An 11952-nucleotide genomic window follows, 5' to 3' on the forward strand; every position below is an offset into this window, starting at 1 on the left:
TTAAATCATGTTTTTATTTGTCACATGTGTGGCATTTATACTTATACTCACGAAATGAACGGTATGGTAAACAACATAGCTCAGTTTTTAATGCAATGTCACACAAAATAAATAAATCAAACTGAAAATAAATAGTAATGTATGAAAATTTAATTTGTCAATGCAATCGAAGACACTGAAATGGAATTGTAACATATTTAGTATACTGTGTGTGGTTCTTACGTGCAACAGATGGCGCTATTTCTTAAAAAAAAAAATCCTGTCACAGGTGTCGCATTTGTACATATACTAATGAAATGAATGGTATGGTAAACAACACATCTCAATTCCAACACAATGTCACAAAATAATTCAAGAACAATTAATATAAATCAAAATCTATGAAAATTAAATTCATCAATGCAATCGAAAAAATTGAAATAGAATTTGTAACATATTTACTATTGCATGTGTATTGCTATTACGTGCAACAGATGGCGATTTTTTTGAAAAAAGAACATGTTTTTATGTCACAGGTGTGGCATCTGTATAGTAGGTATATAAAAACATGTGCTTACTCGAATGGAACCTTGTATCAGAATTTCAAAGCAATCGGTTAAGAATTTTGGGAGGTTACAGTGTGTGTTGCTCTTAAATCCAACAGATGATGTTGTTTTTCCAATAAAGCATGAATTACCCGTCACAGGTAAGGCATATATATAGTAGGTATATAAAAACACTTGCCTATTCGAATGCAACGTCATGTCAAAATTTCAAAGCAATCGGTAAAGAGGTTTCAAAGATTTCTCTCACATGAAAAACACAGTTTAAAAAAAACATGTTTCTTTTCACTTGACTACAGACAAAGTGAGGATGAAATCTTATATCTTAAAAAGAAAGAAAGAAAGAAGGGATGGAAAAAATATTGAAGACAGGGAGCTATTGAAAAAGTAAACAAATATTCAAATTTTTAGCAAAATTGTGGATGAAACAGAAAGAATATCCACAAGATGTAAGCATTTTTTACCCGAAGGTACCAACAGTCGTTCCACCGAAAATGGGTAATTGGATAATACACTAAGGTATCAAACACATGCACAATCACTGCAAGTAATTGCAATGATTGAGCATGTGTTTACATCACATGCCATACGGGTAAATCTGTGTTCTCGTTTAAAACAATAAAAAGACAAGGGCAAATACCTGTTAAGTGTACACATTTAATAAACAAAGAACATGTACAGTACACTACATAAAAGAAATAAGAATATTAACCTAAACACTTTAAGCTACTATAACTTGATTGCAATGCAATATCATCCTGGCTTCACCAGCCGTCTATATCAACTAGTTGCCCAACTCCTGGCTTGCCACTTATTACTCCCTCACCAAACAGGGTTAACTATTGTTGCAATAATACTATACAATCAGCCCTAATACATATATATATAACTCAGCCTATGGCTGTAACACTAGAAACGTCACTGTTACACAATCAATCTTGAAAGTATATCAGACTCTGCCTGTGGCAGACACTCAAGCACTCTCTTAATACATTATAAGTAGTCATCATGAACCTCTGCTCTGCATCTAGAGGCACACTACCCTGTATATTTCTAGGTTCTTGCAGAACTGACTACACAGGTCTTCTTCAGCTCTCCCAGGCTGCTACACCATGAAGTTTTCCTCGAATACCAGTGAAGCTCGACTACTGAATCCACAGACACTTGCAACTCCACTTCCTGTTGCTTCACACAGCTTGAGGTCCAGTTCCTCACTATGGGAGCTCTGCTGTTCCACCGACCTTAGCATTCACTTCTACAGTCTTGGAGTTCCATCCACTAACTTCTTCCCTGGCCTCGAAGTTCTCCCATCAACTCCTTCCCCAAACAAACCTGCAATTCCCATTGACATGCCAATATAAATGTTTCCCTACTGAAGTATAACTAAATATATCCACACACAATAAATATCGTCACTCGACATCTCTTTAAACTCTCGCACGTCGCAAGGGGGATTCTCCCATTCGGACGATTCCATGCTCTGCCTTCGGTGGGCAGCCCTCAGCCGGCGAGACAGCCTACCTAAGTCACCCACGGGCGCCTGGAGAGGACGGACGCGTTGCCGTCTCCTCCAGCTGATTGTCTCAGCTTTATCCTCTTATTTAAGCTCACTGCTTCAACAAAACGTATCTAATGTAATTATAAACAATGCCATGATCGCTGGGCACACGACCAATCACTGGCAATCACTAACAACTGGTAAAAATAAACTTACCACAGAATTTCCGACCTGAGGGCGCTCACTCCTTGAAGTTCGACCAGGGGGCTCACACAGGCTGCCCACGAAAATGCTTCAGGACTGCTTCACAACTCTTCCTGCAGTCCACGATTTGGGCCCACACATTTTCAGACTGAATCCACAACCAAAACGTCTGCTCACTTCCTTCCACTTGAAGGCATATCAATTAGGGGGTCTTTCTCTATCAAGAGCTCGATGGAGCGCGACCTTCCTCCATGATTTCTGCTGCTGAAGTGACAAGCGAGCCCTATACCTTCTCAGCAAATCTCGACATCTCATGTGAAGTCACTTATTTGCATATTTATCCACTGCCCATGCTTTTAAACTCTTCATCAACCCCTGCCAAGTATTTAATATATACTCCATGTCTATATTTCCTTTGACCTCTAAGTTAGGATTGGTTTGTTGAATAACTCTCACAAAGAGGTAAACTCGTTTTTCAAGTTACCTGGGATCATAACAGTATTAATGAAGATACGATACGGGGGTTAAGGCGGGGTCAAGAGCTAGAGATCAGTAACTAAATTGTTGTATTTTACTATGTCTGAAATACAGTAGTATTAAATTTGAGGGAAATTGATTGGGTTATAACGAAGATAGGAGAGGAGGTTCAGGCGGGGACAAGAGCTGAAACTCATTAATACTATTAATTTTAATTCGTACGAAATATAGAGGTCTTAAATTTCAGGGAGATTGGACTGTTAGTACTGAATCTACGGCAAGGGACGTAAGTGGGAACATGAGCTAAAGTTTGGTAATTATCCCAAAGCCAATATGCAACTAAAAACTCCACACCCTAGAGGTGACTCGAACCCAGACAGCCAGGATCAACATGCAACTGGTTTACATGGTACCTTAACCACTTACCCGACCGTGACCGTTCAAAAGACGTTGGTAGCCGAGGCTATATACCCAACATTCTGATGGTACTTGGTGGTAAGCTTGGACATTCTAAAATCACCTCACTTTGGTTGGTCAAGTGGTTAAGGTACGAGTTACGCCAGTTGCAATGTGCTCCTGGCTGTCTGGGTTCGAGTCACTTCTGGGGTGTGGAGTTTTCAGTTGCATATTGGATTGGGGACGATTCAAGCTTGTTCACATTTGTGTTGCTCACGTAGCTCCACAAAGTGAGGTGATTCGATGAAATAACTATGGCCAAAATTACCACCAAGTGCCGTCGGGATGTTGGGGATATAGCCTCGGCTACCAAGGTCTTTTGTACAGTCACGGTTGGATAAGTGGTTAAGGTACCATGTATGCCAGTTTCATAGTGCTCCTGGCTGTCTGGGTTCGAGTCACTTCTGGGGTGTGGAGTTACACCCTTACATCCCTCCATGATGTAAGGGTGACTCCGTCTGGGCGATTGTTACTGTCATCAGGTCTGCACAACGGAGGATCTCTTTGTGCTGGACACCCAGTTGTAGCCAAAAATTTCTCTTGATGATGTCATTGACTGCTTCATGTCTGGCAGTCATTCCCAAGGATTTACGACAGAAGAGACTATGGTTGCAATATTGGTCTGCCGACGCATAGCTGCAGATACACCAGTGTTCGGTGGAGATAGGGGCGGAAAGGCGCAAGGCAACACCAATACAGGCAGTGCCTAAGGCAGAATTACGGACAGCCAACAGGAAGTCCCCGGCATGGGGAGCGTCCACAGTTAGGAGACATGCATTGTTCTTCCAAGATGCTGCCTCCAACAATGCTGTGGCAATGTTCTCCACTATGGAGCTGTCCCATTTTCCTGTTTGCAGTTGTTTGGAAAAGGTGGTAGAGGGTGTGAGTTGGCAAGAATGTCCCAGTAACCACCTCCTTCCGCGAATTTGGGATCATAAATCCCAGTGGTGTCTCTTTGGTAATCTGACATTATTTCATTCACTAATTCACCTGAAGCACTGGTCGAGGATAAGAATGCTGGCAATGGTGTGTCGCCTTGCGAATACCAACACACCTGAGTCTAACTGGGAGCGTTGCTTAGTCCCATTGCTCGTCTTGCAGAGAGATTTAACACTTTCATGGTTATTGACTTAAGGAGCGAGTCATATTCTGTTAATTTTGGCCTGACGAAGGAGGAAGCACACCTCAGGAAATACGTAAGTCTGGTCAAAGCCAGAGACCTTGGGAAATGGTTCAAAGCATACTGAGCATCCAAATTTTCTATTCTTCCATCCATCCCCCTCAGGTCGTTCAGCTTTTCTTCGAGGATTACCTCAATGGCACTCGAACCCAGAGGTGCCCCTAGCAGCACACTGTTGGTGGTAGCGAGCAGAGAAAAGAGGAAGCTGCAATAAGGAAAGAAGAACAAGAAAGAGAGGCGGCCCTGGCGAAAGAAGCTCTACACCTGAAGGAAAGAGAAGCTGCAATGAGGAAAGAAGAAGCTGCAATAAGGAAAGAAGAACAAGAACGTGAGATGGTCCTACTCCGTGAGCGTGAGCGAGTACAGCTTGAAGCAAAACAACGCCACCTGGAGATACAACGCGAACATGACAAACAGCAAGCGGCAATGCCTATAGAATGTCGTCAACAAGAACTCACGTTGGAAACTACACACCACACTCAGCGCCAGCAAGCTACCGCCAGTCTTCCAGTAAGTTTCAATGTCTCCCATGCAAGTAAGTTAATGTCACCATTCGTTGAGACAGAGATTGACGTCATTTTTACCACCTTTGAGACCCTAGCTAATAAACTTAGCTGGCCTGCATATCAATGGTCTACCCTTCTCAGAGTGCATCTTACAGGTAGAGCTGCAGTTACGCTCAGTACCTTAGCGTCTGAGAATGACTACCAGACCTTGAAGCAAGCAGTTTTGGACGCCTACCTTCTCTCCACCGAAAGCTACAGACTAAAATTCCGTGACCATCTAAAGGCAAGTACCACCACCTTTCTAGAATTTGCCAATACCAAGAAAATATATTTTATGAAATGACTGGAAGCAGCACATGTCTCTACATTTGCAGAACTCATCAACCTCATGCTAGTTGAGGAATTCTTGAAACGTGTTCCCCCTTCCGTCCGTTTATATCTAGCAGATAAAGAAGAAACCGACTACATCAAATGTGCGAAGTCAGCTGACACCTACAGCCTCATCCACCGGCTGACACCATCACCACCTCCCAGTAAGAAGTCTTGGTACAGTTACGATAAAGTGAGTACAGATGAAGCGAGCTCACAATTGTATTGTAAGTATTGCAAGCTCTATGGACATACCATAGATAGATGTGTGAAGGCTCAATACAAGAGCAATGAATCTACTAAACCCAAACAGACTCTTCCTAAGTCTGGTAAGCCTGTAATGAATGTTGGTGTTCATGTTAATGATCTTTCTCTCTTCAGTAAACACCTGTATCCTGGAACTCTCTCTACCAACGGTACAGATTCGGATGGACGTTTCAAATTGAAGATCTTGAGGGACACAGCGGCTCTTCAGTCTATTATGTTGAAATCGGCTGTGTCTAACGTCACCTACACCGGGGAAACCGTCCTTATCACTGACCTCACAGCTACCACTCCACATCCACTCGCCAGAGTCCACCTGGATTGTCCCTTCGTGACCAGTGAAGTCAGAGTTGCCATCAGGGAAAAGCCTTTTCCCATGCCTGGAGTGCAATTTCTCCTGGGCAACGACTTGGCAGAAGATCTGCAACCGTCCAACCTGACCAACACGGACAAACCCCAGGTGTGTACCTCTGTAATGGATAAGCCCATCTTTGAATATGTTACAGCAGAGGTTCAAGAAAGTGATCAAGTTTCTCCTCCGGTTTTGGCGACCACCCGTGCACAAGCTGCACGACCACCACCAGCTGACTCTACTGCTAGAGCTGTACCTCAAGACCCTCAGAATCTACCTCCAAATCTTACCAAGTTGGAGTTCCGTAAGTTACAGAGGGAGGATCCTTCATTAACACCATTATTCTTCCAGGCTGAGACTCAACCTGACAGTATCCCTGGGTTCTTCCTAGAGAATGAATTGCTCTACCGCAGATACAGACCCAGCAAGCTGAAGGAGGATGACGATTGGGCCAATGTCGAACAACTAGTGATTCCCACCAGCATACGGCCCGATATTCTACACCTGGCCCACGGAGCTCTTTCTCACTATGATTTCAACAAAACCTACCACGGAATCAGGCAAGACTACTACTGGCCAGGTATGGTAAAAGACGTTAAAAAGTATTTACAACAGTGTCATATATGTCAGATGGCAGGTAAACCTAACATCTCTATTCCTCAGGCTCCACTAAAACCCATCCAGGTGCCTGCAGAACCTTTCCACAGACTCATCATAGACTGTGTTGGTCCTTTAGCCCGGACCAGTTCTGACAACGCCTATATACTAACTATCCTGTGTCCTACCACCAGATTCACCATAGCAGTTCCAGTAAAGAACATTACGGCTGCTACAGTGGTGAAACAACAATTGAAGATCTTCACCCAGTATGGATTTCCAAGAGAGATTCAAAGCGACTGTGGCACCAACTTTACCAGTGATCTCTTCAAGAAGACACTGGAGGAGTTCAACATCAAACAGGTACTGTCCAGCCCCTATCATCCTTCTTCACAGGGTTCTCTTGAACGTAGTCATCAGACTATTAAAGCACTCCTAAAGAAATTCTGCAATGACACCTTGAAGGACTGGGATAAACAACTTGATCTCATTATGTGCATTTTCAGAAGTCTCCCCAATGAGTCTCTAGGAGTATCTCCTTATGAGATGCTCTACGGACGTAAGTGCCGTACTCCTCTCAAAGCTTTCAAAGACTCTCTACGTAATGCCACCTCCAGTGACCCTCAGAATGTGCCTCAGTTTCTTCAAAACTTAAAACACATTCTAGAGAGAGTACGTAAATTTGCTAATGACAACCTATTGACAGCCGAAGAGAGGATGAAGACTCATTTTGACCAAAGCAGCAAATTAAGGAAATTTAAACCAGGAGACTTCGTATTGGCATATTTTCCTATCCCAGGTTCTCCATTGCAAAACAAGTTTTCAGGACCCTAACGTATCAAGGAGTGCAGGAACAACCACAACTACGTTCTTGAAACTCCAGATAGGCGGCGGAAGACCCAGTTGTGCCACGTCAGCCTCCTGAAGCAGTATCAAGGTATTCCCCCCCCACTGTGTTGATAGCAGTCCCTACAATTAAAGGTCCATACCTACACAGTGAAACCTTCTCTGCTTCTCCCGAAAGCCTTAACACTGAATCGGTGCTTTCCAAATAGGAAATTCTACCTGATCTTCATCCCAATTTACAGGACTGTAATAGTGCTCCTTTGCCATGTTCTAATACTATTCTCGCCTCGCCAGATATCACGAAGCCTTTCATCCTCCATGTCAACGCCAGTGGTACCGGCATCGGGGTTGACCTGATGCAACAACGAGGCGAGGAGATTCGACCTGTTAGTTACCACAGCTACAAGGAACTACAGCACGATCGAAAGGGAGCCACACTCCATCGTCCTGAACTTGCAGCACTTCGAATCGTCCATGCCAAGTGCTCGGTCTACCACCATCTACTCGGACCACAATCCCCTACACTTCCTGCAGCAAGCCCAACTCAACAATCAACGGCTTCTACGATGGGCTTGATATCTGAAGAATTTCAACCTGGAGATCTCTACATCAAGGGTTCTGACAACATCATAGCAGACGCCCTCTCCAGAGTCTATGAGGTGGAGGCTGCTCCACTTACCAACTGAAGACGTAACTTCACCCGGTACCGCAGGCTTCGGGGGAGAGTTGTGACGATAATCTCTTTCTAGAGAGATTGAGCCTCTTCTTCCCTACTTCAAATTACGTCCAGTTAACAAGTATAAGATGCTACACTCAAGATACGTCACCGGTAGCACAAAACGCTTTGACCGGGAGGCAAAACAAACCCAAGATTCCCCCTACTCCACACACCCTCCACGCCGGCTTGTCGGCAAACCAGCAAACTACCCATACCAGCCTGCCTGCTCCTGATTGGTGACTCGCCGACCGCACACCTGCACACTGCACCTCCGCGCCCTCTTCCTGAATCGACGTCGGAGCCCTGACCAGCTATCAACTTCAGAATATTTCTTGTTCTCTTAGAGTTGACATCTCTCTCTGGCATACTAAGCTTACTGGCTTGTATACGAAGGGAGGTCTCAGCCATAGCCGATATTCTCATCACCATTTTATTATTTCACCTTTACACTATTGTGTCTCACATTGTCTTTGCATTTATCTTTGTTATTTAATTGTACTTTTAATTCCCCCGAGATTTGTCTTTATTTTCATTTATGTTTAAAGTAAATATATTAAAGTTTCATTTTTCATACTTTGTGTTTTACGTGTTCCTCCCTCTCACTTACCACAGACAACAGGCAAGCAGTCTATCTTTTTTTTATAAGTGTGATCAGGCATTGACACCTGCCATTGGAGGACTGCCGAACATCTACACTTTCCCGTCACATATATATATATATATATATATATATATATATATATATATATATATATATATATATATATATATATATATATATATGCGAACAAGCCTGAATGGTCCCCAGGACAATATGCAACTGAAAACTCACACCCCAGAAGTGACTCGAACCCACAAATAGTTCAAATAGTTCAAATAGGGGTGGTTCAAATAGCCTCGGCTATCACCTCATTTTGTCCGGTCATGATGGTCAAGTGGATTAAGGCGTCTTGTACATACCAGTTGCGTTGCTCCTGGGAGTATGGGTTCGAGTCACTTCTGGGGTGTGAGTTTTCAGTTTTATATATATATATATATATATATATATATATATATATATATATATATATATATATATATATATATATATATATATATATATATATATATATATATATATATATGAGAGAGAGAGACGTCACGTCTGTGTCGGAAAAAACATGCTTTTCTTGAAAAACTGTATTTTCATGTGTTTTTCATGTGAGTGAATTCTTCGAAACCTTTTTACCGATTGCTTTGAAATTTTGACACAACGTTTTATTGGAATAGGAGCGTGTTTTTTTTATACTTACAATTAACACACCTCACCAGTGAAAGGAAAAAAAACATTTTTTTTTTTAACAGCGTCATCTGTTGGACGTAAGAGCAACACACGCTCTTATCTCCGAAACTTCTTCACCTTTGCTTTGAAATTTTTGACATAACGTTCCATTTGAATACGCTCATATTTTTATATACCTACTATATAGATGCTACACCTGTGAATGGTAAAAACATGTTTTTTTTTTAACAGTGCCATCTGTTGCACGTAATAGCAACACACACAAGCTATACTAAATATGTCATGATTCTATTTCAATGTTTCCAATTGCATTGATAAATTTAATTTTCATATATTTCGAATTATTTTAATTTTAATTTAATTATTTTATGTGACATTCTGTTAGAATTGAGCTGTGTTGTTTACCATACCATTCATTTCGTAAGTATAAGAATAGATGCCACACCTGTGACAGGTAAAACCATTCTTTTTTTTAAATAACAGTGCTATCTGTTGCAAGTAATAGCAAAACACGCTATGCGGAATATGTTTTGATTCCACTTCAATGTTCTCGATTGCATTGATAAACTAAATTTTCATAGATTTCATTTTATTTTCATTTTGATTTTATTATTTTGTACGGCATTGCGTTAGAATTGAGCTGTGTTGTTTACCATATGCTTAATTTCCTATGCATAAGAATAACGGCCACATCAGGGACTGGTAAAAACACTTCTTTTTAAGAAACAGCCCCATCTATTGCACAAGGAGCCACACACGCTATAATAACTATGTTATGATTCCTTTTTAATGTTTCCAATTGCATTGAGAAACAGAATTTTCATAGAGTTCAAGTGTTTTCATTTTAATTTATTTATTTTGCGTGACATTGCATTGGAATTGAGCTGTGTTGTTTACCATACCATTCATTTTGTGAGTATAGTTTTTTTGTACTGTTTCATTGTTTTTCATTTTGTTTTTTATTGTTTTTTTCTTATTTTTCAGTGATCGGTGCATCAGATCATTTGGGAATGCATCAGACTGAGGGACGTGGGAGGGGGTAATGGTGGGGAGGCCGAGAGGAGGGGAGAATGGTGGGGAAGAGGAGGGGATGGAAGTGGGGGATGGGGGGAGAGGTCGAGGGGACAGGGGAAGGAGTATTAGAGGGAGGACAAGGAGATGGGGGAGTTTAGGATGGTGGGGACGAGGAGACCGGAGAATGGAGAATGGTGGGGAGGACAAGGGGACAGGGGAGAGGGGGAGAGTGGGGAGGACGAGTGGACGGGGGAGCGGTGGGATGGTAGGGAGGACGAGGGGACGGTGAAGTGGGATATGGTGGGGAGAACGAGTTGATAGGGGAGGGGCTAATGAGGGGGAGGAAGACGAGGGGATGGGGGAGATGTGGAGAGTGGGGACCAGGGGACAGGGGAATGGAGAATGGTGGGTAGGACAAGGAGACAGGTTAGTGGGGGATGGTGAGGAGGATGAGGGGATGGTGGAGTGGGGAATGGTTAGGAGGACGAGAGGACGCTGGAGTGGGGGATGGAGGGAAGGACAAAAGGATGGTGAAGGGGAAAATGGTGGGGATTACGAAGGGGTCGGCAGAGTGGAAAATGGTTGGGAGGATGAGGGAACGAAGGAGTGACGAATTGTTGGAAGGATGAGGGGACAGTGGAAGGGGAATGGCGGGGAGGACAGGGAGACAGGGAAGGTTACTCTGGCTCAGCAACGCACATACGTTGCTAAGCCACAGTAACGCGTGGCCGGGTACAGCCAGTGTTGAATAAAAACACTTGTATAATAGAGAAAACTCCAGATGTAAGATGATTACAAATTCTTGAAGCAATCGACATAAAAATAGAACAACTTTCCAAATACTCAAATTACGGAACTATTACCTCTATCCACCATGAAAGTAAGAACAAGACCAGAACGTGAAGAGGCTAACATATAAGTCACTGCTCGACAAACAACGCTTTACACCTGATTAATCTTTGTATGTGTTTTGTACCCTATTTAGCATTATTCTACTTTTTTTTTCTCCTGTATGCCTTACTCTTTACACTTATGTATATCCAATTTATACCCATTGTTTACACCTGACCCCCATTGTTCGGTTCTTTTGTATTCACCTGACCCACTATTTGTATAAATATAATGTTCTGTTCTGTAACATCCATCTGACAGTCACTCTGCTACCCGTTGAGGGTGTGGTCACAATGCGACCCAAACGTTTAAGGGTTTGAGCTACCCCCTAGAAATTGAAATTGAAATAAGTTTATTGAAGTAAAATACACACAAAGGGATGAGATAGCTCAAGCTATTCTCACCCCGTTCAGTACATCGTGTTAATACATATATAGACACACATCACAAACAATATACATATTACCAAACATTACACAAGTAGTATGGTATCAGACGTACACATAAATACCTTTACTTTTGACCCCCTAGACTGTCATGCTTTCGGGAGAAGCAATATTCTAAAGGTCCTGAAGGACGTAACCGGTATCAAACCCGCTGACATTAGTCTGGAAGGTGAGGATATCATGCTCTTCTTTTCATGTGAGGAAGAGCTAGAAAAACTGTTAAACAACGATGCCATTCTTCGCAAAGAGCACCACCTACATCCTCACTTCCAACGTCACTTCCTGGCCGGAAGAACTGTTTTTACCAGAA

At 42.5% G+C, this 11952-nt stretch overlaps 1 protein-coding gene across 1 annotated transcript in view; it reads left to right on the forward strand.

Annotated features, from left to right (window-relative positions):
• LOC138371088 (uncharacterized) overlaps nt 1–8582 on the forward strand; it is a 10152-nt gene extending 1570 nt beyond the window's left edge. The window contains exons 1-2 of the mRNA XM_069335751.1: nt 1–6808; nt 7586–8582. The exon at nt 1–6808 is cut by the window's left edge and continues 1570 nt beyond it. Of these exons, the coding sequence (XP_069191852.1) occupies nt 5252–6808; nt 7586–7648 (1620 nt within the window). The 5' untranslated portion in view covers nt 1–5251 and the 3' untranslated portion in view covers nt 7649–8582. The remainder of the gene's footprint in view (nt 6809–7585) is intronic.
• The last annotated feature ends 3370 nt before the right edge of the window (nt 8583–11952 follow it).

This window comes from Procambarus clarkii, chromosome 34, assembly GCF_040958095.1.
Source record: "Procambarus clarkii isolate CNS0578487 chromosome 34, FALCON_Pclarkii_2.0, whole genome shotgun sequence".
Classification (NCBI taxonomy): domain Eukaryota; kingdom Metazoa; phylum Arthropoda; class Malacostraca; order Decapoda; family Cambaridae; genus Procambarus; species Procambarus clarkii.